At 45.9% G+C, this 26,295-nt stretch overlaps 1 protein-coding gene across 1 annotated transcript; it reads left to right on the top strand.

Annotated features, from left to right (window-relative positions):
- The first annotated feature begins 1,602 nt into the window (after nt 1-1,602).
- Nucleotides 1,603-25,969, top strand: TMEM53 (transmembrane protein 53). The gene is made up of 3 exons (XM_007953084.2): nt 1,603-1,773; nt 19,626-19,747; nt 25,316-25,969. Exons 1-3 carry the CDS (start codon nt 1,713-1,715, stop codon nt 25,967-25,969), a joined length of 837 nt encoding a protein of 278 aa, XP_007951275.1. The 5' UTR covers nt 1,603-1,712.
- The last annotated feature ends 326 nt before the right edge of the window (nt 25,970-26,295 follow it).

Below are 26,295 nucleotides of genomic sequence, written 5' to 3'. Positions count from 1 at the left end.
GTAAAACTGTCTCATAGGGTTTCCAAGGCTGTAATCTTTATGGGAACAGACTCCCACATCTTGCTCCCGTGGAGGAGGTTTGAACTGCCAATCTTTTAGTTAACAGCCAAGTGCTTAACCAGTGTGCCTCCAGGGCTCCTTCTCCATGTCTTAAAACCAAAAACCAAACTACTGTCATTGAGTTGAATTCCAATTCATAGTGACCCTGCATGACAGAGAACCTCCCCATAGGATTTCCAAGGCTATAGATCTTTATGGACACAGAATGCCTCATTTTCTCCAGCAGAAGTAGCTGGTGGGTGTTAGCACCCCAATGCTTTAACCATGGCACCACCAGAGCTCCTCTCTCCATGCCTTGGGCCACCATAATCCTTCCCCAATATTGCAACAACTTCCTAACTGGTCTTCCTCCTCCTCCCAATCCATTCTTTGCTTTGATCTTTCTAAAACACAAATCTGATCATTTCTCCCAATTAAAGCCCTGTAAAGACTTCCCACTGTTTCCTGGATAGTCTAGGCTCTCAGGCTCATAGAAGTACAATGCATTGGAAAAATTTTACCATCTGTAAGATCTGCTATCTACAAGTCCAAAGCCAAGCTTAGGATCAAAGGCCCTCCCAGATCTGGGTCTAACTATTCTTACTTCCAAGGCTGCTCTCACATTAGTCTCTCCTCTGGCCAGAAGATGCCTCCAGTTAATTTCTAGCACTCACTTGGCTTTTTGAGCTCCTACAAGTTCTTCTCCCTTCAAATGTCCACAAGTCTTTTATGGCTCAACCTAAAAGCCATCTCCACTGCTGTAAGTACCCCTTCCCTCTGAGTTCCTAAAATCCTTAGGGCCTCTCTTTTGTAGTACCCTTGGCACAGAATTAGAGTTGGTTCATGCATGGTATCTCTCCCTCTCCTGTTAAGACTTATGGAAATTAGGCCAAAAACTTAATATTCACTTAGAGCCCAACGAATCTTACTTAGCTCAGTGACTGGTACGTAATAGGTGCTCAGTACATATTTATTACATGAGTAGATAAATGCAAGAAAGCTGTATTCAACAGCTTTTTGCTGTCCCAATCAAGACACTAGTTTCTCCCCCATCCCCACGAACTGGCCATTCTCTAAAGTCCTGACACTCCCCTCCTCCCTGCCCCAGCCAAAATACGCCTAGACCCACTGGGTGGAGGTGGGCCAGCACGCGCCTCCCAGGCCGTTTTGTGCGTTTTTCTACCTCCAGACCTCGGAGCTGCGGCTTTGAGCAAGATGGTATGTGCAGCTTGACCACGTAAGTCAAAGGGCACTGCCGCCCACCCCGTAATATAAAACACTTTTCGGACGAGAGACTCTCCCCATTCCCAGACTACAACTCACCCTCAGACCCTCTTACCTACGCAGGAGGGTGGGGACTTTTCGTGACCGGCGTCCTGACTAACCAATACCTGATCCAGGTCAAGTGAATTAGCCAATGACTGCAGACCAGGGCGTCAGAGCTGGGCGGGGCATGGCTGCCTAGGGTAGTGCTAGCAGCGTGCCGCGAGAAACTCGGATAGAGACTCTGTGGTTGCTAGGGCTGGAGGTCACAGAGCGCGGCTCACGGATTGGGCGGTGCCGGAGGAGGTGGGCAGCGATTGGGCGGTGCCTGGGGTGGTGCCCGGGTGAGGCGAGGGCGCGCGAGCGGGAGTTCCGGCGGGAGGCCCTCGCTGAGGGCTGGCACCTTCACCATGGCCTCGGCTGAGCTGGACTACACCATCGAGATCCCGGATCAGCCCTGCCGGAGCCGGGGTATGGAACGAGGGGTTGGGTCCAGTCCGGGGGAGGTGACCTAACGAGTCTGGTGACCTAACGCAGCTGCGGCCCCGCCCCCTCGCAGCCCCGCCCTCTCACGACCCGCCCCCTCATAGGATCCCCCTGTTCTAGAGTTCGCCGGACTCCTGGAGCCACGCCTCTTTGTATGCCCCGCCCCTAGGATGCCCCCAGATTACCGACTTCCTCCCTATCCATGAGTCTGCAGGTCTTTTGGGGCCGTTTTTCAGTCCTTTCAGTGCCGTGTTCTCAGAATCCCTCTTGATTCCTTTGTTTGGGGTTGGGCTTCCCACTTCTTAGCTTCTCTTCGGTGTTGTGTGTTGGGGAGTCCCACCAGTTATTTTCCCGGAGGGAGAGGGGTCCTTACGGGGTCTTCAGTCCTCGCAGAAGCCTCGGTCTCAGACCCTTAGCCCTTCCTTCTCCGCTCTTCTTGGCAGCGATTAATAAAACTGTCTCGACAGTCAAGTAGAACTGAGTTCAAAACCTGACTCATTGCCTTTGGCAAATTACCCGCTCCGGACTTAAGTATCTTCATCGGCACAAACAGAATAGTAGTAACTGTCCTCATAGGGTTGTTGGGGCACAACTGAGATTATCTGTGTACAGTACCTAGCATAGTACCTGACATGAGTTCGGTAATTGGCATTTAGATTAGCATCATTTTTGCCCCGCAGTCATATCATCAAAGAAAGGTATGTGGGAGGCCCCACAAAATTGTTAGTTGTCTTAGAGTTGGCCCCACTCATGGCAACCTTATGTATAAACAGCAAAACATTGCCCCTTCACAATTGATGGTATGTTTGAGCCCATTGTTGCAGCTGTTGTGTCAATCCATCTCTTGGAGGGTTTCTCATGTTTTCACTGACTCTTTACCAAACATGAAGCCCTTTTTCAGTGATTGGTTTTTCCTAATGACATGGCCAAAGTATGTGAGCCAGTCTCCCCATCCTGACTTCTCAGGAGCATTCTGGCTGTACTTCTGCAAGATGGATTTTTTTGTTCTTCTGGCAGTCCACGGTGTATATTCATTATTCTTTAGCAACCCCTCAATTCAGTTGCATCAATTCTTCTTTGATCTTCCTTTTCCATTGCCCATCTTTTGCATGTATATGAGGTGATTGAAAAATACCATGGCTTGGGTCAGGTGCACTTTAGTCCTCAAAGTGACATCTTGCTCTTTAACACTTTAAAGAAGTCTTTTGCAGCAAATTTCCTTAGTGCAATAAATCCAAAAACTCAACTGCTGTCAAATTGATTCTGACTCATAGCAACCCTGTAGGACAGAGTAGAACTGCCCCATAGGGTTTCCAGGGCTGTAAATCTTCACAGAGGCAGACTGCCACCACATCTTTTGCCCACCGAGTGGCTGATGGATTTGAACCACTGACCTTTTGGTTAGCAGCCAAGTGCTTTAACCCCACAGCACTGCCAGGTGTAGTACATGCCTCAAAATTAGTAGCCTTTACAGCAGGCCTGGGTTCCTGGTAGTGTGAGTATGTTTTGGAACCTAGGAGATGGAAAGTTTGGCACTGACTGGGAATTAACGATAAAGGAGGCTTGAAGCATGCCTATGCTGTGGGGCACTTGCCTCTTTACCCTAAGCCCTAAGCCCAGCATGTCTCTCCTTACATTGCTGTAGCGTTAGCTATGCTTCCAGTCTCACTGCCAGCAGCTCAGCCTCTTACGTTGCTGCTACAGGGATCTTCCTAATGTAAAGGTGGATCTTACCACTGCCCTCCCTAAAACCTTTCAGTGTCTCCTTACTGCCCTCAGGATAAAGTTCAGATTTCTTCGGGTAGTATTCAGTGTCCTTCATAATTTAGCAGCCTCTGCTTACTTCTTTGATCACCACACCCTAATAGTGTTCAATTTAAGTTTCATGTTCTGGCATTCTCAAATGACTTGTAACGCTCCACATACTTCTTGTGTCTCTGCTTTTGCTCCTGCTATTTCTGCTCTCTGGAATGCCCTTTCCCTTCTGCTGCCCCCTCATTGTCTAGCTCATTATCTAAGTCAGAGCTCAGATGTTGCTTCCTCCAGGCCTCCCAGGCCCTTTCCACAGCATCTTGTGTCCCTTGGTTGGGGTCTAGGAAGGAGAACAGCTCCTAGGCTTCCACAGGATAGCTAGCTCTCGCTCAGCTATTTTTCCCTAGAGCTGGATCTGTTGGCTTAGGACTTTTGGGCTTTTTGAAGTAAAAATGCTTTTGCAAAGTTTTGACACATGAGGTCAGTTAATGTTATTGCCCTTGGAGAAACTTCAGCTTCAATAGGCTGGAGCTGCCTTCTGCAAGGCCAGGAGAGCAGAAGTTCTCTCTCAGCCCAAGTGGGCAGCCTGGTGGTCCTGGGTTCACATTCTGGCTCTACCTCTTACTAGCTCTATGGCTCTGGCAAGTTATTGAACCTCCCTGAACCTGAAATTCCTCTGCTGTGAGTAATTATAATAATGTCTACCTCGCGGGGCAGGGAGGGCTAACGAGATACTGACTGGATGTATGTGCCTAGCACAGCGCAGGTGCTCTGTCCCTTCATTCCTTGCCCCTTGTGGCTCTCTCCTCACTCCTCCAGGAGCCTGGGTCTTAGAATCAGAAATCTCAGGGGTCTGTTTTGCCTTGCATCTTTCTACCAGCTGAGGTCATTCATTGCTGCCAGATCCTTCCCTGACAGGAGTTTCCTCCCAATCATCTTGGCCTGTTGATTGTTAAAAAGTGCTTCCCTCTCCTGAGCCACAATAGGCCTTTTTCTGTCATTTCCATTCTCGGTTCAGCATTTTCTGTGTCCTGGCCCTGGGTTAGTTGCTGATGCCTCAGAAGTGACTCATACACAGACTCCCATCAGGATACTGTGGACTTGGGGAGGAGGAGGGTTTATAGGCAGGTGGTTTCAAAGTGATGTGGTAACTGCAAGATAGAGGCTCGTGGAGGTGCAACATAGCACAAGGTAATCATGCTTCCTCTCTTCAAGAGGACAGCTTCATGCCTTCCTCAAATCTCTTCTCCAAGGGAAATACCTTGGAGAAATACCTACAGGGCTGTCAGCTGTTTGCTTTCTGATGTGGTTCTAATAGTGCTCCTTCTCCTGACTGATCCTCTGGACCGCTTTAGTTTGTCATGCCCTGCCCCTCACAGTGTATGCCCAGAGCTAAGCCAGTTTGTAGGGCCCCTCAGAAGGAGTTAACAGCACTGTGATCCCCTCAGTCCTTTTGCTTCCCATCTGCAGAGAGCTCCTATCCTGGCTAACATGGCTTCACAGAACATCAGTCTTTAGGGACCCTGAGATTGTCTCCTTCTTGCAGTTACTGTTTAATAGTGAAGAAGTATGTAGGACATTCATGCTGGGTTTCTGGAATTGCATTTTTCCTGTATTTGAAAATCTAGACCATGGAGTAAGGTCCTGGACTGTGAGTTGACAGAGAAGCAAGCAGAAGTTGCTGCTCCAGTTAGTTGGAAGACAACTGCATCGCTGGGGTCACATAGAGCCTGGAGCTTTGAGGGTCAGACCAGGCAGCCCAAGATCTTCCTGTTGGTGATTTCACCAGCCAGTATCTGTGGCTGCATGTGGAGGGCCACCTACCTGGGCCTGAAGCCTGTCTCTTGACTTGGAATCCCAACCCCACCACACATGCTGTTCTCTAACCAGTGAATTCTCCGACCTCCCAGCCCCAGCTCCCATCTCATTTCCTTGAGGAAGGTTCTCTCCTAGGGGCAGGGGCCTCCCTCAACACTATTATTACCCTATTGGTATACTGCTTTTGATGGTTTTGGTCACTGTTGCTGGGGTTTGGCAGGAAGAGAAGGCCTAGTTCATCTGCTGAGCTAAATGGAATCACTTGGCAGCATTGTGGGCCCAAGCTGGCTTGACATCCCAGGCCAAGGCTGCCGTGCCCCTCCTCCTGGCCAGAGAATGGTCAGCCAAGTCCCACCCTAGGCCTCCCTGCAGCTTCCTGGCAGATCAGCAGGCATTCTTAAAGGCACCATGTTGCTCTTATGTTCAGTAAACATTTTCAAAAATAATTCACAGAATTAATGGGGATGAGGCCCTAGGCCCGGGACAGACAGCTTGCTCTTAGAGTAAAAAGAAGGCCTTAAGAGGTCACGTAGAAAGGAAGTGACTGGTTTTAGTTCCTCAAGCTTTAGGGTGAGCCTGCTCTGTTGCTAAGCACTGACTGAGGTCAAAGAAATGTAGACATCCTCTTAACCATCAAGAAACTTTCACTGCACCTGGGAAACAGTCCTCAATGGTCTGGTCCATCCTGTGGGCCCCAGTGAGGCTTTTTGTCCAGGCCTGAGCTGGACGTGAAACTTTGGGAGGGCCGACAGATAGATTGCAAGGAGCAGGAAGTACAGAAGTCAGGGTTCTGAGGGAGGAGGCTGAGTGGCCTCAGGGAGCACAGCCTGGCAGGAGGCTGTGGTGTGGTTTTGAGAATAAGGAATAAGATGAAAACTTCAAAAAGTGGTATGCCACAGAATTCTCAAAAGCCCAGGGAAGAATGAAGTGGTTTTTTTTTTTAATTTTTTCATTTAAACAGAAGACTTTTTTTTTTTTTTTCTTTTTGAACTGTAGTGTCTTTTCTTCCCTCCCTTAATAAACCTTTCCTAAGTTTCTCTTGGTGCTAGGCGCTAGACTAGGCCCTGGATTTGAGAGCCAGACCTGGTACGCTCTTTGCAGGTCTCCTTTTCTCTGAGGTCTTTGTGGTACTTGCATTGTTGATCATGCTGTATTCACATACCAGGCCAATCAGGCTCTCCTTTAATTATTTTATTAATTCACACAACACCTTGTGAAGGAGAGAATACTCTCACCCTGTTCTACAGATGAGGGACAAAAGATTGTGGGAAGGTGATGTATTTGGCTCAGAAATTAGTCTAGATTTCAACTCGGGAGCCTCACTCCCAAGCTTGTGTATGCAAAAGTTTTAGTTGTATTAGGTTGTGCTGCCTGAATACAGTTCTGTTTCTAGGAAATAATTAGGGACACACACACAAAAAAAGGGATGTCCTTTAAAGTATTTTTATAACAGCCAAAAATTGGAAACAACATCATGTTCAATAATGGGAGATTGGTCATCATAAATTATGAAACATTCTACAGCTGCTCTGCAGCCACTAAAAATAATGGTGTAGAAATATATAAGCTGACAGGGAAAAATGTTCACAATATATTGCTAAGCGGAAGAAAGCAGATTACAAAAGAGTATGATTCCAATTTTATTAGATACTCGTATTCTGCTTTTTCTACAGTGAATTTGTATTACTTGTGATAATAATAACTTCAATTTATTGAACTCTTATTTGGTGCCAGGTACCATGCTAAGTTCTTTGTTAGTCTCTCTAAATAGTCATTATCTTATTTCATCCTTTATATTACTATCCCCATTTCACAGATAAGGAAATTGAAGCTTAGAGAAGTTTAGAGGTCTGTTTCATCGTTATTAAGTGGCAGAGCCAGAGATTTTTTTTTTCCTTCCAAATGCCCTTGAGCTAGAGATTTGAATGCAGATATGATTTTATATGATATGTACTCTTAGATACTATGCTATTCTCCTATACTGCTATTTCAAAAATTTTATTTTTAATTTCTTTTAATTAAATTTACATTTATTTTAACTAAATAAATGTAAATTTTATTTTAAAATCAAATACTTTGGTTTAAACATAGGAACTGATACTTTTCTGGGAAGAGTGGGAGATTAAGGATCATTTTATTCTTGCCATTTTTAAAAAGAAAACACAGATTCCTGGACTTTTGATTCCGGCTTGCAAAAAAAAAGTGCATATTGTACTAGAGATCCTTCCTTTCCTGTCAGCCCTTTCCTTTGTCTTCCCCATGTGCCCCTGGGATATACACAATCTAATTTACGCTTTAGTTTTATGACTTGAACTGATGTACAATATATGTATCTGTAATTCTTGTTGTATTACCAGTGTCAGTGTTGTTTTTTGAGACATTCTAGAAGACAGGGAAACTGTGAGATTAAATTGTTCTGTGGTGTGTCTAGTAGTGCCAGAAAAGTGCCAGAAGTTCTTGAAAATAACACTTGTGCCCTGCAGAGAGGCTTCTGGGCATCCCTGGCCTCTTTGACCTCTCAACTGCTTTTGACTCTGCTGACTACTCTGATTTATTTTTTCTTTGTTTTTTTTTTTTTGTTGTGAAAATAACATAACACATTTTCCAGTTTAGTACTTTTTACATGTACAATTAAATGACACCTGTTACATCACCCAATTTTAAAAAAAGTAACCTTTTAAATCTATGAAGGTGATATATATCCATTGTAGAAAATAGGTAAAATTAGAAAAAAAATAATAAAAAAAAAGAAATTACTCCTCTTCCCAGAAATAGATAATCACTGCTAAGATTTTGATGTCTTTTTTCTATGCATAAACATATATGTATATATATTTTTAAATAAAAAAAGGTATTCTGTTGTACATACTGTTTTGCAACTTGTTTTTTCACTTTTGTATTATTCAATCATTATTTTCAATAATAGCATTATTGAGATATTGCAGTGCATTGAATTACTTAATATGGCCTTTCTAGCCATAGTCTTTGTAATTCACACCAGATGACTGGGTGGCACTATGCAACTGAGGTGCTTGTGGCATACCAAAGGGATTGGATAGCTTGTTAATAATTTAAAGAAGGTTCACGCACCCTTGTGGTGGTGAGACCATAAAATAAGGTGTATGGAACCCTAATGGGATTGGTTAGTTTTGCCATCCCTTTAGGTTTAAGATAGGCCATCTCATGGGTGGAAAGGGTATCTCACAACCATCAAGAAAGAAGTCAGGAGTGGAGTGCTTCGTTTGGACCTAGGATTCCTGTGCTGGGATATGCTAGACTCAGGAGACAGAGAACTATAATACTGGAGATGGCGAAAGACAGAAACAGCGGCAGAGAAATGGCAGCAGCAGAGGCAGCAGAACCAAGAGACTGACAGTAAATGGAATGATGGGCTTGCTGGCCCACAGTGAGAAAACTAAATGCCTTTGGGCAGGAGGCTTGCTGGTGGAGTGGGGTATCTCCAGGCACTTGACAGAGTTAGATTCCTTGATCCACAAAGTGAGAGAGCTGAGTGCCTTCAAGCCAAGGCTTACTGGTGAAGTAGGGTGCCTCTGGGCACTTATTGACAGAGCTAACACTGGCCTGAGTGGGGCAGAGGCCAAGGAGCCATGGGCCAAGAGGCTAAGGGCCAGGGAGATGTGTGCCTGCAGGCACAGCTCATAAGAAGGTGTCGACACCTGACTGAAGAACTATATCCCAAGTCGTTTTGATCCTGAATTGTAACCTATTGCTTCCCTTATAAACCCTGTGATTGTGAGTATTGTCTGTGAGTTCTGTTGTGGCCGCTGCAATGAATTATTGGAACCCAGCAGTGAAGTAGAGAGTGCCATGGGAGGAATGGCTGCTGTCAGAATTGGTAAAAAGGTTGGCAAGAGGAGATATGTGTGACCTCTGCCTCGTAGGAATCAGCCTTGGGTGATTGATGCTGATAATGATTCTCCTTCCCCCTTGTGAAGTTAGAAGAGGTCAGATGCCTCTGTCACGCCATTTTTGCAGATATAATTCATATATCATAATACTTTAAAGTATACAGCTCAGTGCTTTTTAGTATATTCACAGAATTATGCAACCTTTACCACTAATTCCAGAGCATTTTTATCATCCCCCAAATAAACTCTATACCCTTTAGCAGATGCCTGCTCTCCTCTTGGCAACCATTAATCTACTTTCTATCTCTATGGATTTGTCTATTCTGGACATTTCATATAAACAGAATCATACAGTATGTGGCCTTTTGTGTCTGGCTTCTTTCATTTAGCAGAGTGTTTTCAAGGTTCATCCATGTTGTAATATGTATCAGTGCCTCATTCCTTTTTATGGTCAGATAATATTCTATTATATGGATGTATTTCACATTTTGTTTATCTGTTCACCAGTTGTCGAGCAAATGGATTGTTTTCAGTTTTTGGCCATTATGAATAATGTTAGAAGCTCTGGTAGTGTAGTGCCTAAGGCATTTGACTGTTTACCAGAAGGCTGGCGGTTCAAACCCATCAGCCACTCCTCAGAAGGAAGGTTGGGAAATCTACTTCCGTAGTGATACTGCCTTGGAAACCCAAGGAGGGGTTGCTATGAGTCGGATCCGACTCCATGGCAGTGAGGCTTTTTGTTTTGTTTTGTTTTGAGTTTATGAATAATGCTGCTTTGAACATTCATGTACAAGTTTTTGTATACATGTATGTTTTCACTTTTCTTGTGCTTAGAATTGCTGGGTCATATTGGGCAATCTAGTTCTGTAGTGATACTCCCTAGAAAACCCCAGGAGGGGTCGCTATGAGTCAGATCTGACTTGACGCCAGTGAGTTTGATTTGCTTTTGGTATGGTTAACTCTATGTTTAATTTTGTGAGGAACTGCCAGATTGTTTTCAAAGTGCTGCACCATTTTACATTTCTACCAGCAACTTATGAGAGTTCCAGTTTCTCCACATCCTCACTAACACTTATTGATGCTATCCTGGTGGTGTAAAATGGTATCTCGTTGTGGTTTTGATTTGCATTTTTCTAATGATGAATGATGTCAAGCATCTTTTCATGTGCTTGTTGGCCATTTGTATGTCTTCTTTGGATGAATGTCTATTCAAATCCTTTGCCCATTTTTTAAAAAATGTATTTATTTAGTTGTTAAGATACACAGCAAAACATACACCAATTCAACAGTTTTTACATGTATAATTCAGTAACATTGATTCCATTCTTTGAATTGTGCAACCATTCTCACCCTCCTTTTCTGAGTTGTTCCTCTCCCATTAATATAAAGTCACTGCCCCCTAGGGTTCCTGTCTAATCTTTCAAGTTGCTGTTGTCAATTTGATCCTATATAGGTCTTAAAAAAGCATAATACTCAAGGCAGACTTTTTTATACTAGTTAAGCTAAACTATTGCTTGGTTTTAATAAGACTGCAGGAGATTTTTTGGTTTAAGGTTTAAAGATTATCAGAGCAATAGTTCTGAGTGTTCATTCACCCTCCATGGCTCCAGAAAGTCTGGAGTCCATGAGAATTCTGTTCTTCATTTTCTACCTTTTGACCCAGATTCCTTTGCCCATTTTTTAAATTGGGTTATTTGTCTTTTTATTGTTGAATTGTACAATTTTTAATATATTCTGAATATATGTCCCTTATCAGATATATACAATTATATTCTCCCATTTTGTTGGTAGTCTTTTCACTTTCTTGAAAAATTTTTAAGTTTGATGAAGTCCAGTTTATATAGTTTTTCTTTTGTGGCTTGTGCTTTTTGTGTCATATCTAAGAAACTATTGTCTAATCCAGGTCATGAAGATTTACTCCCATCTTATCTTCCAAGATAGATAAGAGTTTTATAGTTTTAGCTCTTACATTTAGGTCTTTAATCCACTTAATATATTATTAAATGTTTCTATCTGATTAAACATTTTTCTTTCTTGGAAGTGGAATTATTGGATCAAAGGCTGCATGCTTTTGAGATTTTTGATGTATACTTCAAATCCCCTTACAGACCAGGTGTACTGGTCTGATAGAGCCTGGTGGAACCACTGAGTCTATGGCCCCTAGCTGCCCTTCAGGTCTGGAACTGAATCCATACTTGTGGCTTCCAGCCAAACAGAAGACAGGCATATGAGCAGAACATTTACCTGAGGTAGATACACTCCTTGGAGAGAACAATCATGGGAGAAAGAAGGGCTGTTTATGCATAGGGAGACAGCTCAGGGAAGAGGTAACTATTGGGAGGAAGTGGGAGGGGAGCTATTGCATTGGGATAAATTGTAGTCAATGTCATGAAACAAAGTGTCTGTGAACTGTTGTATGGAAAGTGAATTTGCTCTGTATACTTCCACCCAAATCACACACACACACACACACACACACACAAATCCCCTTACAACTTGTCTCCCCGCCACCCCCGTCTCATTCAAGCCTTCACCAGCTGTTGCCTTGAATGTTACAGTAGCCTCGGAACTGTTCCTAATGGATACTTTAATGCAGTGTCTTAAGTGTAGTGGCATAGTGATGGTGGGTGCTGTGATGCTTTAGAAGAGAGGCATCTAACCCAGTGTGGTGACTTGGTAATGGTGAGAAAGAATTGAGAAGCGCATCAATGGGAGCTTCCTGGAAGTGAACAATGAGCTGACCCTGCAGGTGGAGTGGGGATTAAACCAAAACCAAACACACTGCCATTGAGTCATTGTAACTTATAGTGACCCCTCCTTGGGTTCCCAAGGCGTTATCTCTACGGAAGTAGATTGCCCAGTCAGTCTTCCTCCCGAGGAGTGGCTGGTGGGTTTGAACTGCCAGCTTTCTGGTTAGCAGTCAGATGCCTTAGGCACTGTGCTACCAGAGCTCCTGGAGTGGGCATTAGCAAAACATAAACACAGAGCATCAGCATCCTGGGCCAGGGAGTAAAGAGCATGTGCAGGGCCCTGGAGGCGAGAGGCAATGTTGCATGGTGGTTCAGAGAGTAGATGCTGGCTTTATTGCTTCCTGGCTGTTGTCTTGACAAGAGGGACTCAACCTCTCTGTGCTTTAATTTTCTCATCTATAAAATGGGCTTAGTAATAGTAGTTAACTCGTAGGGTTGTTGCAGTACTAAGGCAGCATATGTTGCCATTCGGACTGGGGTGGCCAGTTCCTGAGGAGAAGCAGGTGGATAAGGTCAGGGTAGGAACTGCTGATGTGTAGGAGGCAGCTGCGTGTATAGGTTTGAAGTTGAGGGGATGGTGATTTGGTTAAGACCATGAGCTTGGATTTTGTTACTCAGGGAGCCAATATAGAATGAAAGGAGAAGAGAGCCAAGGATGGAGCCAGGAAAACTGAGGAGGGGAAGGTGGAGGGAAGAGGAGTCAGAAGATAATGAGTGACTTGAGCAGTCCAGGGTTTCATGGGAGTGTAGAGTCACTATAGCAGCATCCAGGGTTTGAAGAAGATAGTGGTTACAATGTGAAAGGATGCTGAGAGGTCAAGTGTGACAAGTATTGCAAAGAATTCATTCCAGTAAACCCACTGTTACCAAGCTGATTCCGACTCATTGTGACCATACAGGACAGAATAGAACTGCCCCATAGGTTTTCCAAGGCTGTAAATATTTATGGAAGCAGACTGTCTCATCTTTCTCCTGTGGATGGCTGATGGGCTTGAACCGCTGACCTTTTGGTTAGTAGCTGAATGCTTTAACCACTGTGCCACCAGAGCTCTTTTGTAGCAGGTGATATATGTTTGGCACTGGTGACCTTGGTTAGAACAGTCTGGGGAAGGTGGCTGGGAAGAGGGGCCAGGAGCCAGATTGCAGAGGTTTGGGCTGAAGTTGGAGGGGAGGGAATGGAAGCCTGGCTGGGGTGATGGTTACAGGCCAGTCTCTAGGGTCAGACCACTTGGGTTTGGATTCCAGCTTCACTACTTACGAGTTACGTAACCTTGAGCAAGGTAGTTACTGTCTCTGTGCCTCAGTTTTTCATCTGTAAAATGAGAATAATAACAGTACCTTGCTCATAAGATTCTTGTGAAGATTAAATCAGTTGATAAGTGCTTAGAATAGTGCCAGATACAAAATGCTGTGTGTTAGCTCTTTTTGCTGTTACTGTTATTATTATTCTTGGTGATGGGAAAGCAGGGAAGGAGCAATAACTGGAAGGAGATATGGGAGTCACAGGAGTTTATGATGATTTAGTAAGGAGGTAGATTTGATTGCCTGCATAGACAATACAGTAGGCCAGGGTGATGGTAAATCTTGGAGTATGGTGGGCAACTGAGCCAGGTGTCTAGTCTTCAGTGCCTGATCGGCAGCAGCCAGAAGGCCAGGGGATGTCAGCTGTAGGAGGGGAGAGAAGAATATGGTCAATGGAATGCTCATGAAAAGAGCAGGGGTTTTTACAAGAGGGTAGAGAAATACTGATCCGAATGTGGCAATAAATAACAATAGCCATACCAGTTATTTTATTACCTTGGAAAGGGTAATGGGGAAAAAAAGAATGCCAGCTTTCTCCTTGGATCCATCCTTCACTTTGTAGCCATGTGTTCATCTGTTCAGCACCTGTTTGTGGAGTCCCTGAAGGTGCCAGTGACATGCTGGGCACCGGGGGTGTGGTGATCAACATGTCGGCCCATTGCTGCCCTCACTGAGCCAACTGGCTCAGGAGGAACAGAAATATTACATAAATTACTGTGCAGGTCATGAATCAATATAGATTGGATCATGTCACGCTCTCATTTGAGAATCTTTATTCACTCTCCGCTACTATGGAATAAAATCTCAGCTCCTGAGCATGGCTCTGCAGTTCGGGCCCCATCCCACTGCTACGGGCTGGCCTCCCTGGCTGCCTTCTGCTTTGCTCCTCCTAGGACTGCTTGTTGTTTCTTAGACTAACTGTAACATCTCCATAGCCCCCTGCCTTTGCTCATGCTGTGTGTCTACCTGATGGGCTCCTGTGGAGCCTTCAGTGTCCAGCACAACGTGTGTTCCTTTGGGAGTTCTTTCCCAGTCATCATCACTCCCCACCATGGTCCCAGAGCACCTTGGATTCTCCTGGACTTATAGCACTCGAGGTGTATACAATCATAAGGGGCAGGGCAGCTCCAGTGGGGAGAAGGTCATGACACAGGCTCTGAGTTAGGAATGCATACGCTGTGTAGGGCATTGGGAGGGCGCTGAGTCAGGGGAGCGAGAGATGCCCTTGGTAGGAGAACCTACCTTTTGTGGCTTGAGGGGATGCCTCGAGGACCTGGCTGAGTTTCATGGAAAGCTTGGTGGAGAGTCATTTCTACCTGAATTGGTGAAGCCAGGGGTGCTGGCAAAACATGATGGAGCAAGTGAGCAATTGTGGCAGCTTCATTTGCCAGCAAAATGGAGTTATAAAGACCAGCTGTGGAGGAAGGCAGTTCTTAGGCCCTCCAGAAGCTGTTTGTACCATCACTGCTAAGGGCTGGCCTCCCTGGCTGCCTTCTCTGTATCTGAGATCAATTCCAAAGCTCTTTGCTGGGGCCTCAGAGGTGGCACATGGAAGGGATACCCATAGGTGATAGTGGTTGGGTGGTCTTTGCTCAGACTGCTGCCTAGCAGTAAGGGTGGCCTATGTAGGACAGGGTCTCAGAAATTCATCTGCTCCACCTCAGAGCCTAAAAGGCAGTCAGATAATACCTGTTGCTCACCCACCAGGAGGCTGCCTCAGCCTAAGCTTCATGGGTTGAGTTGCAAGATTGGACTGGGGCCCCAGTGAGGCCCAGATGTATATAGCTTTTCCACCAGAAAGGCAAGGGCAAGGGAAGAGCTGACTAAGTACAGGACAGAGAAAGGCAGGCGAGAATATTTATAGCAGTCAGAGCAGCTGTGGGCCTGCCTCCCTCATCAGAGGCTGAAGCCATTGTCAGCAGGGGCTGAGAGGGCCAGCAGGCCTCAGCCAGGGACTGAGGCTCTGGCGGCTTCCGCTCCAGCCTGAGATCCCAGCGGGTGCGGGCAGTTAATCTCCGAAGGCCAGAGTCACCACTACTAGAGAGCAGGAACATTGAACTTTTCAATCACATTAATTTCCACAGGAAATTGTTGTCTTCCTTTTGTCCAAAGGTTAGTGATTTATATTTACCATCCTCTTAACTAGCCTTGAAATTTACTGTTGCCAGGTCACCACCAGCATCCATAAATCTCAGGGTGGCAGTTGAGCATAGCCAAGTGACTTGGTCCTTGGAAGGGTACACGCTGGCCCTTTCAGGAGGGCAAATAACTAGCTGCAAACAGCCCCTGCACAGAAGTCCCCCTGAGGGGGATGGGCACTGGCTTCAGAGGAGAAATGAGGTCTGTTCAGCAGGGCTGCAAAGAAGCTTTAAAGGCAGCCAGGGAGGAGGCAGTAGGGCTTGTGCCTCTTGATAAAACACTGAAGGAGACATGCTTCCTGTGAGGACTGGGGCCCATGGCATAGAAGGTGTTCAAGTAGCTTAGGTTGGGAGAAGGGCCAAATTCCCAGCTCTATACTACCTGTGTGACCTTAGGCAACTAACTTACCTCTCTATGCCTCTGTTTCCTCATCTGTAATAAATTTTAAAACAGGAAACTCAGTTGTCATTGAGTCAAACTGACTCATGGAGACCACGTGTTTCAAAGTCGAACTGTGCTCCATGGGGTCTTAAGTGCCTGATTTTTCGGAAGTAGATCTCTAGGCCTTTTTTCTGAGGTGTTTCTGGGTACACTCAAACCCCGAACTTTTCAGTTAGTATCCGAGTGGTTAACTACTTGCACCATCCAGGGAGTCTTCAATAAATATGTTGTTAGTTGCCATTGAATCAGTTCCGATTCAGTGGCCTTGTGCACAACAGAATGAAACACTGCCCGGTTCTGCACCATCCTCACAAACCTTCCTGCTTGAGCCCATCATTGCAGCCACTGTGTCAGTCCATCTCTTTGAGGGTCTTCCCCTTTTTTGATGACACTCTACTTTACCAACCATGATATCCTTCTTCAGGGACTGGTCCCTTCTGATCACAGGACCAAAATACAAGAGATGAAGTCTGGCTATTCCTGTTTCTAAGGAGCATTCCAGCCTCACTTCTTCCAAGACAGGTTTGTTCTTCTGGCAGTCCTTGGTATTTTCAGTGTTCTTTGCCACCACCACAATTCAAAGGCATCAATTCTTTGGTCTTCCTTATTGTCCAGCTTTCCCATGCATATGAGGCTATTGTGAAAATATCATGGCTTGGGTCTGGAGCACCTTAGTCTTCAAAGTGACATCTTTGCTCTTTAGCACTCTAAAGAAGTTTTTTGCAGCAGATTTTCCCAGCGCAAATACATTGTTTGATTTCTTGACTGCTGCTTCCATGGGTATTGATTGTGGATCCAAGTAAAATGAAATCCTTGACAGCTTCAATCTTTTCGCCTTTTATTATGATGTTACTTATTGGTCCACTTGTGAGGATTTTAGTTTTCTTTGTGTTGAAGTGTAATCCATACTAAAGGAGCTCTGGTGGTGTAGTGCTAAGGCACTTGACTGCTAACCAGAAGGGTGGCAGGTCAAATCCACCAGTCACTCTTTGGAAGGAAGATTGAGTAATTTACTTCTGTAGTGATACCTCCTTGGAAACCCAGGGAGGGGTTGCTGTGAGTCGGAGTTGACTCAATGGCAGTGAGTTGGTTTTTTTGGAATCCATAGTGAAGGCTAGAGTCTTTGATCTTCATCAGTAAATGCTTCAAGTCCTCTTCACTTTCAGTAATTAAGGTTATGTCATCTGCATTCTCAGATGGTTAACAAATCTTCCTCCAATCCTGATGATGCATACTTCTTCATATAGTCTAGCTTTTTGAAGAAAAAAAAGTCTTTTGAAGACTGAGTAAGTATGGTGAAAGGATACAACCACGTCACATACCTTTCCTGATTTTAAACCATGCACTATTCCCTTGTTCTGTTTGAATGACAGCCCTCCTTGTCTGTGTACAGGTTTCTTATGAGCAAAGTTAAGTGTTCTGAAATTCTCATTCATTGCAATGTTATCCATAATTTGTTCTGATCCACATAGTCAAATGCCTTTGCATGGTCAATAAAACACAGGAAAACATCTTTCTGGTATTCTTTGCTTTCAGCCACGATCCATCTGACATCAGCAATGATATCCCAATAACAGGCTACTGTTATTCTCTGGCAGGACAGGAGAGAGGTTTGTTATAAGCCAGAGTCCATTTGTCCCACCCCCTGCTTACACTGTCCCATCTATTTCTGCCTCCCCCCCCCTTTTTAAATTGTGATTTGGGTGAAACTTTACAGAGCAAATTTGTATTCCACTCAGTAGTCCATATACATTCTGTTTTGTGACATTTACCACAATCCCTGCATTGTAACAGCATTCTTCTCACTTTCTCTTTGTCTATCCTTGCCTTTCCTCCTTCATTCCCATCCCTTCCCGGCTTTCTAGCTCTGTCTCTGGGCAAATGCTGTCCTCTTGATCTCATATGGTGGTTGTAATGAATATGTACTTTCCTGATACTGCTGTTCACCTTAGAGGCCTGTCAGTTGTTTGGCTGACAGTTGAGTCATGGGGCCCAAGTTCAGTTCTTAGCTTGAAGGGTGTTCTAGGTTCCACCAGTCCTCATCAGACCAGCAAGCCTGGACTTTTTAATAATTTTGACTTTTGTTCCACATTTTCCCCATTCTATCCAGAACCTTTTATGGTGATCCCTTTCAGAGCGGTCAGCAGTGGTAGCCAGGTACCATCTAGTTCTTCTGTTCTCAGGGTTGTGGAGGCTGGAGTTCACATGCTCCATTAGTTCTTTGGACTAATTGTTTCCTGCATCTTTGATTTTCTTCACTCAGGGAAAGACCAATAGTTGCACCTTAGATGGTTGCTCTCAAGCTTTTAAGACTAAAGTTGCTACTCACCAAAGTAGGATGTAGAACATTGTCTCTATGGACTGTGTTATGCCAGTTGACCTTATTGTCCCGAGACTATGGTTCTGAGCCTCCATACCCAGCGACTCATTCCCTCAAGGTGTTTGGTTATGACTAAGATGTTTTCATAACTTTGTCCCCTGTATTTTCTACTACATTCAAACCTATATATATATATTTGTGGGTATAGTCCCAGTCACCTTCCCACCTCTGTTCAGATTGTCTATGTATCTACTCGTAAATTATTATTATTACTGTATTGTAGGATTGTGTGTATAATAATATTCACCTTTGTTGCCTTTAACTCTTGTGCTCCTTCCTGCCTTTCACTGCCTTGATCATTTTGTGCTGACTCCCCTTATCATATATGGCCTTTCCCTTCACATGTCTAGCTTCTAGTTGGTGGTTCTTCCTCCCTCCCCCTCCCACCCCCAGTAAGCTTCAGAGAATGATTCTTTCTGTGTGCAAACTTTTTCTTAACTTTTCACAGTAGTGCTCTCATCCAATAATTGCCCTTTTGTGATTGACTAATTTTACTCAGCGTAATGTCCTCTAGGTTCATCCGTGTTATGAGGTGTTTTGCAGATTCATCGTTGTTCTTTAATGTTGTGTAATATTCCATTTTGTGTATGTATTATAGTTTGTTTATGTGTTCATCTATTGATGGGCATTTAAGTTGTTTCCATCTTTTTGCTATTGTGAATAATGCTGCAGTGAACAGGAATGTGCATATATCCCTCTTTCTCCTTTTAAAACCATTTTCTTCCATACTTTCATGGAATTAAAACAGAGTTGGCAACTTTTTCTGTAAAGGACCAGTAAATATTTTAGGCTTTGCAAGTCATATAGTCTCTGTTGCCACTACCCATCTCTGCTGTTTTAATGTGAAAGTAGCCATAGACAATACTTAAATGAATGAGCATGGCTATGTTCCAATAAAACTTCATGGACACTCAAATTTGAATTTCATACAATCTTTCTGTGTCACTAAATATTCTTCTTTGGACATTTTTTTTTTTTTAACCATTTAAAAATGTAAAACCATTTTTAGCTTGCAAGGCATTCAGAAATAGGCAGTGGGCTAGATTTGGCCCATGAGTGTTAGTTTGCTGACTCCTGGGTCAGAAGGTGGAATTGCATGGAGAGTATTCACTTTTCACCTGGGCTATATCTCTGAGCCACTAAAGGTGTCCTCAATAGGGTTTTCCCAGTGACCTCCAAGTGCCTCCTGAGAGGCCTGTAGAAAGCCAGTTGGGGCAGAAGGACAGAGGAAGGGGCCCTGTGGGAGAGCCTGGGACACAGGGACTGGCAAGATGTCTGGGCTTGGCACCCGTTGGTCCCTACCTGCAGCTAGAGTGGTGCTGGCTCTGGATTGGCTAGTCATCTCCACCCCAGTTACATTGCTGACAATCCATGTCTGTGTTTCAGAGAGCAGCGCAGAGCAAGGGAGGAAGGAGGCGGGGACTCGACAGCCTGTGGTGATTCTCTTGGGCTGGGGTGGCTGCACAGACAAGAACCTTGCCAAATACAGTGCCATCTATCATAAAAGGGTGAGTACTGCAAGCATGGAGATACCCAGTGAGCTGGGGCCCTACTGCCTGTGGCTGCTCCCAGGGAACTCTGAGCTTCTAGCTGTCATCACCTTTGGTATGTAGCAAAGGCCAACCATCCATGTGGCAGGCCTGGGAATGGCACCAAGATCAGCCTGTGGGGAAGATAATGGAGCCATAAAGACTTTGGCAATAAAGACTTTCCCCCCTTTTCTGCCAGTTCTGTGGCCTGGCCTGGTCCCTTCAGCCCTCTGACCTCCTTCCCTTGGTGGGCAGCCCAGTCTTGATGTGCTCCCCAGTTGTGGAGTCCCTGGAGTTGGCTGGATGAGGCCTCTCTGGGCAGCAGGAGCCTGGGCTGGGTATGCTCAGCAGAGCCTATATTCCCAGGACTTTCTCTTCTGACCAGGTGAGTTTTTGTCTTAGGGTTGACTATGGCACCTTTCACATTCCCAGAGTAGAAGGGTCTGGGGAAGGTGATCCAGGCTTGTGGTATTCATGCTGCTTCTCAGGCCCCACCAAGAATTGAATGTAAACGTGGTGGTATTTGAAGAAGGGCCTGAGGAGGGCCTGGTTATCTTTTCACATCTTTGGCCTCCAGCCTGGCCCTTCCCTCCTCAGCCGAGACCAAAGCAGCCTCATGCAGGGGCACCAGTGCAGACAGCACCAGCTGCCAGCTGGAAGCCCTGGATTGAAGAGGAGTGGGAGTCACCTGAGAGAAAGGCTAGTGCGTGCCTGGCAGTCCAGCACCCCCTACCCTTACTCTGTTAGCCTCCCTCATGCCATTGACCCATGCCTGTATCCTGCCCAAGGTGTATAGTGCACCTGGAAGGGAAGTGGGGCTGGGAGAAAAATGCGTGAGCAAGAGGCCACCCTCCAACCAACAAGTCCTCTGCTGTCACCTTTTTTTTTTTTTTTTTTTAATTGTGATTTGGGTAAAAGTTTACAGAGCAAATTCACTTTCCATACAGCAGTTCACACACACGTTGTCTCATGACATTGACTACAGTTTACCCCATGCAACAGCTCCCCTCCCACTTCCTCTCAATAGTTCCTCTTCCCTGTATCCATCTGTCCATGCACTCCTGCTCCCTGAGCTGTCTTCCTGTGCATAAACAGCCCTTCTTTCTCCCACGTTTCTTCTCTCCAAGGAGTATACCTACCTCAGGTAAATGTTCAACTCATATGCCTGTCTTTTGTTTGGCTGGAAGCCACAGGTGTGGATTCAGTTCCAGACCTGAAGGGCAGCTAGGGGCCATAGTCTCAGTGGTTCCACCAGGCTCTATCGGACCAGCAAACCTGGTACCCCCCCCTCCCTTTTTTTTCCCCAAATGATTTTGAGTTTTGTTCCACATTGTTTTCCCTCTCTATCCAGAATCTCCTACATAGACCCCCCTCCGAGTGGTTGACAGTGGTAGCTGGGCACCGTCTAGTTCTTCTGGTCTCATAGTCGTATAGACTGAGGATCGCTTAGTGTACCAGTCACAAGGACTAATTATTTCCATGAATCTTTGGTTTTCTTCATTTTTACTTGTTCTGGACGAGGAGAGACCCATTGTTGCATCTAGATGGCTGCTTGCAAGTTTTAAGATCCCATTTGCTACTTGCCAAAGTAGAAGGTGGAACAGTGTTATGTTATGCCAATTGAGCTTGATGTCCCCTGCGTGCTGTCACCTTTTATAGGTTACCTTACTCTGCTGTAGTTTCATTTATTCTGAATTCTACCCAATGAGCTAGGCTTGTTTGTCTGGACTCCTCAGTAGACTAAGTTCCTTGAGGGCAGACAGAGAAATAGCAATAGTTGGGTATTACTAGATCAGAGGATAAAAGGAAGGGCAAAGGTAGAGAAATGAGGTTAGGGATCTTTAGGGGATTAAGCAGTGGTGTGGTGTTAGGTCTGTGCTTTTGAAAGCCCCTCCATGCAGAGTGGGGGAAGGATTGGAAGGGCCATGACTGGAAGGAGGGAATGGGTTGCTGTGACCCAGGACAGAATGTGGTCAGGACCTTGGGGCTAGTAGTACAAGCAGAGGGAAGTAGATGGACTGAGGAACTTATTAGGAGGTAGGATGGTAGTTTAGTGAGAGACTGGGTGTGGGGCTGAGGGCTAGGGACAGGGTCCAGGATAATGTCCAGCTTCTGGCTGGGGCAGTTTTTGGGTAGAGGAAGTAAGTTGTTTGTTACAGGGAGAGAAGCCATAAGCTGTGGGGTTGATGAGATCCTCCAGAGAGAGTGTAGAGGGAAAGGAGAGAGTGGACAATGATGAGAGTCTCACAGGTAAAAGGAGGTGTGCAGAGATGGACAAGAAACCCAGGAGAGTGTGACAGAATACATAGGAGAGTCTTTGGAAAATGGGCCACTGTGGAGGGAGAGAAGATATAATTGGGACAGAAGACATAGGGAGTAGGTAATGGAGTCGGATCCCAGGGAAGGCAGAGGGGTTGAGGGTTGCAGGACTGGTGCTGGGATAGATTGGAAAAGAAGAGGGTGCCTTTACCTTCTGATAGGGAGGATAGGATGGTTGTGGAGAAACTTCTTCCAAGTCTAAACTCCTAATCCTTTATTATTTAAAAGAAAATAAAAACATGGTATCCTACCACTTCGAGTACCTCTGTTTACACCTTAGTATATATCCTTCCAGCTCTTCTTCTATGTGCATATGTGTGTACCCTTTCTTTGCCTAAATGAGATCTAGTGAATATACTGTTTTGTATCCTGTTTTTTTCAGATCATGATCTCCACCTTCCCATGTTAATAAATTTTCATCTCATCTAGTTTTCCATCTGTATTCGGATTCCCTAACTGTCCTCTAAGTGTCTTTTACAGCTGGTTTGCCCAAACCAGGATCTAATCCCAGACCACATATTGCATCTTGTTATTTTGTTCCTTAAAAAAATAACAGCTCATTGCTGTTGAGTCCGTTCCAACTCATAGTGACCCTATAGGACAGGATAGAACTGCCTCGTAGGGTTTCCATAGTTATAATCTTTATGGAAGCATTAAGCCTCTTTTAAATCTTGAGCAGTCCCTTTCTTCCTGACACTGACTCATTGAAGAGCCCGGGCTGCAGGAGACTATTTCAAGGAGTACGTGATCCCGAATGCTGCTGGAAGCAAAGTAAGATGGGGACTGAAAGGCGTTGGTTAGATTTGACCAGTAGGGAGGACATGGGTGACCTTGGTAAGAGCAGTGCCAGAAGGAGTTGGGCAGAAGTCAGATTGAAGTGAGTGGGAGGGGAGGAAGTAGAGAGTGTGAGTGTCAAAATTATTTCTGGATGTTTGTCTAGGAAGGTGAATAGAGGGAGGTATGTAGTTTAGAAGGGAACACACTGTAAAGGCTGAGCTTTTGGTGAGGTTTGTTTGAACAGGAATCTGGAGAGAGGAAGAGACTGAAAATATAGGAGAGTGAGGGGAGTAGTGGAGGAGTAGGGTCTTGTCCTGGGACTAAGCAGATGCGGAAATGGAAAGATGGTTGGTTTGGGTGGGGGGCCGGGGAAGAGAGTGGGATCTGTCATGCAGCGAGAGCCAGACCATTGGTGCGGTGACTTCTAGGAGTAGCTGACTGGGGAGGTGGCAGCAGAAGTGCCCAGCCTCATGGGCTGTAGGGAAGTCTGGTGTGCATGTCCATTCATGGTGTGTGCTGGGTGTTTACAGGGCGAGCCGTGTGCCCTCTGGGTGCTGGGTGTTCAGAGGACTGTGTGTAGCCTCATCGATGCCACATTTACAGGAATTTCTGGGTTTCTGTCTGTACCAGCAAGTGGTTCTGCACATGAATGCTCCTGGTGAGGGATGTGTATGCACACGTGTGCACACTCTGTCTGCCCTTGTAGACAGTGCTGCTGATGAGATAGGCAGCAGCATGAAATGTTTGCTGTGTCCACACTTGCAGGAGGGCTGTGCGTGGATCTATGCACATTGTCCCAGACGTACTGTGTGTCCATTACTGACAGGCATTGCTGTAGATAGATAGTAACACTAATACTGTGTAATATTGTGTGGGTGGCTATAATCCCACAAAATGCTGTATGTGTGTGCCTGTGTGTGAATGTGTACACACTTCTGCAGTTTGTGCAACATGTGTATACCTACCAGTGCTGTGTATGCTTGTGAGTGTGTCTTAGTGGTTGTATGCTTTTATTGTGCACTCACTGGTGATACAGGTATATGCTGGTGGATCGTGGGTACTGTGTGTGTCTGTTCCTGTGGGATGTAAGGTGTTCAGTCCCAGGAGTGCTGCGGGTGGTGGTAGTGGTGACACATGTTACATTTGTGGGTAGTGCTGTATGTAGGTTGGACGGAGGTGTATGGGAAGACATTCTGCATTCCTCTGGGAAGTTAGAGCAGAGCACCTTGTAAAATTTCCCAGAGCTACGGGGCAGGGAGCATCAGCAAGCCTTGCCTCAGAGTCCCCAGAGGGGTGCTTACCCAGAGGGGTATGCCATGGCTATTCCCACTACCACTGCTAATTATTGCTACTGTTGGTTGAGAGTTTATTTTACGTCAAGTGTTGCTTTAAGCACTTGAAATACAGTTTTTCATTTAATTTTCTCTAAAGTTATGAGATGCATGTTACCCTAATTTACTAATGGGTAAACTGAGATTCAGAAAGGTGAAATAAATTGCTCTTTGTCCATACTGTAATAAGTGATGGCACCAGGAATTGAACCAGACCTGCTTGATCTCAGGGCCTGCTCAACTCAGACTCTGGTGACAAAGGGGTCCTTTGTCTTCTGGAACAGGTAAATGAGAGGGTATTAGGACTCAGACAGGGGGGCTTTGGCTCCCTTTCTGACAGGTCAAAAGGGAATTTGAATGGAAATTTAGGGGCACACTTGACCCAGACATTGAGAGATACAGAAGCCTCGAGGGGTTTGGGCCCAAAATTTTAGACTTTGAGGAGCAACAGCTTTTATTCTATTGGCATTTCAGGCCAAGTAGGAGGAGTGAGCCTAAGCCTTGGAGGCAGACTTGCATGTCAGGCTCCTGAGGCCAGACAGTGTGGGCTCACTGACCAGAAATGGATGTGATGTGGGCCTGGCTCAGAAGTGGTTGCTGATGGTCAGGACTGGGGCCCGCAGACTGGATTTCAGGGGTTGAGTCTCATGGGAGCATCTCCTTGTGTCCTAGAGGCATCTATTTGTAGGAAATGTTCAGAAACAGAGTTGCTGCAGCAGGGGGTAGCCAAGCAATGAAGCCTTCAATGTGCAAGAGTTGGGCAGATGAGGTTGCACGGTCTGGAGAGGCTCTCCAGGCCTCTGGTGGAAGAGACAAGGAGTGAGCCAGGTTGAGGAGACTTCCTTCTGGTCAGCTCAGGTGTCTCCAAAGCATCAAAGCATGCTCTGGGCTCCAGGCCTCAAATATTTTCTCAGGCTGAGGGGGCTCGGCCAACATGAAATGATTATTCTAAGAATGGGCCTTCTACTTCCGGAGCTGCAGCCAGGTTGAAGGAGAGCCTGGGGCGCTGCGGGGCTTTGTGGGCCCTCTAGAAGTTGGGGTTGCTGGACTCCTCTGACCTTAGCTCATAACCCACCCAGTCCATCCCTGAGGACCGACCAGGCCTCTCTCCTCTCCCCAGGGCTGCATCGTGATCCGATACACAGCCCCGTGGCACATGGTCTTCTTCTCCGAGTCCCTGGGCATCCCTTCACTTCGTGTTTTGGCCCAGAAGCTGCTTGAGCTACTCTTTGATTACGAGATTGAGAAGGAGCCCCTGCTCTTCCATGTCTTCAGCAACGCCGGCGTCATGCTGTACCGCTATGTTCTAGAGCTCCTGCTTACCCATCGGCGCTTCTGCCACCTGCATGTGGTGGGCACCATCTTTGACAGCAGTCCTGGTGATAGCAACTTGGTGGGGGCTCTGCGGGCCCTGGCAGCCATCCTGGAGCACCGGCCTGCCATGCTGCGCCTACTGCTCCTGGTGGCCTTCGCCTTCGTGGCAGTCCTGTTCCACATCTTGCTCGCTCCACTCACCGCCCTCTTCCACACCCATTTCTATGACAGGTTACAGGACTCAGCCTCTCGCTGGCCTGAGCTCTACCTCTACTCGCGGGCCGATGAGGTGGTCCTGGCCAGGGATGTGGAACGCATGGTGGAGGCACGCCAGGCACACCAGGTCCTGGTGCGCTCTGTGGACTTTGTGTCATCTGCACATGTCAGCCATCTCCGCGACTACCCTACTTACTATACGAGTCTCTGTGTCAGCTTTATGCGCAGCTGTGTCCACTGCTGAGGTCTTTGCCTCACCTCACCTCTGCTCCAAAAATAAATGCCTGACATCTCCCCACAACCTATATCGTGGGGCCCTCTTCTGGTTCACCTCCCTGTAGTCCTTGGAACTTTGTAGTTCCCTGAGTAGGAAATTCCCATGGGCCTCTGTCCTGAGGAACTACTGGTAATCTGTTTACCCCAGGATCCTAAGGGCTGGGATACCTGGCCATGTCTCTGTGGGAACCTTGCAGTTGGTTGCATTTCAACAAATGTGGCATTTAGGCTATAAAAGGCTATCAGAGTGGGTAGGGTTGAGGATGAACCTAAGTTGATTTTTGATTCCTTGAA

The sequence above is a fragment of the Orycteropus afer genome, unplaced genomic scaffold (genome assembly GCF_000298275.1).
Source record: "Orycteropus afer afer isolate SDZICR_OR568_19922 unplaced genomic scaffold, OryAfe1.0 scaffold00370, whole genome shotgun sequence".
Lineage (NCBI taxonomy): Eukaryota > Metazoa > Chordata > Mammalia > Tubulidentata > Orycteropodidae > Orycteropus > Orycteropus afer.
This window is presented reverse-complemented; position numbering and strand designations above follow the sequence as displayed.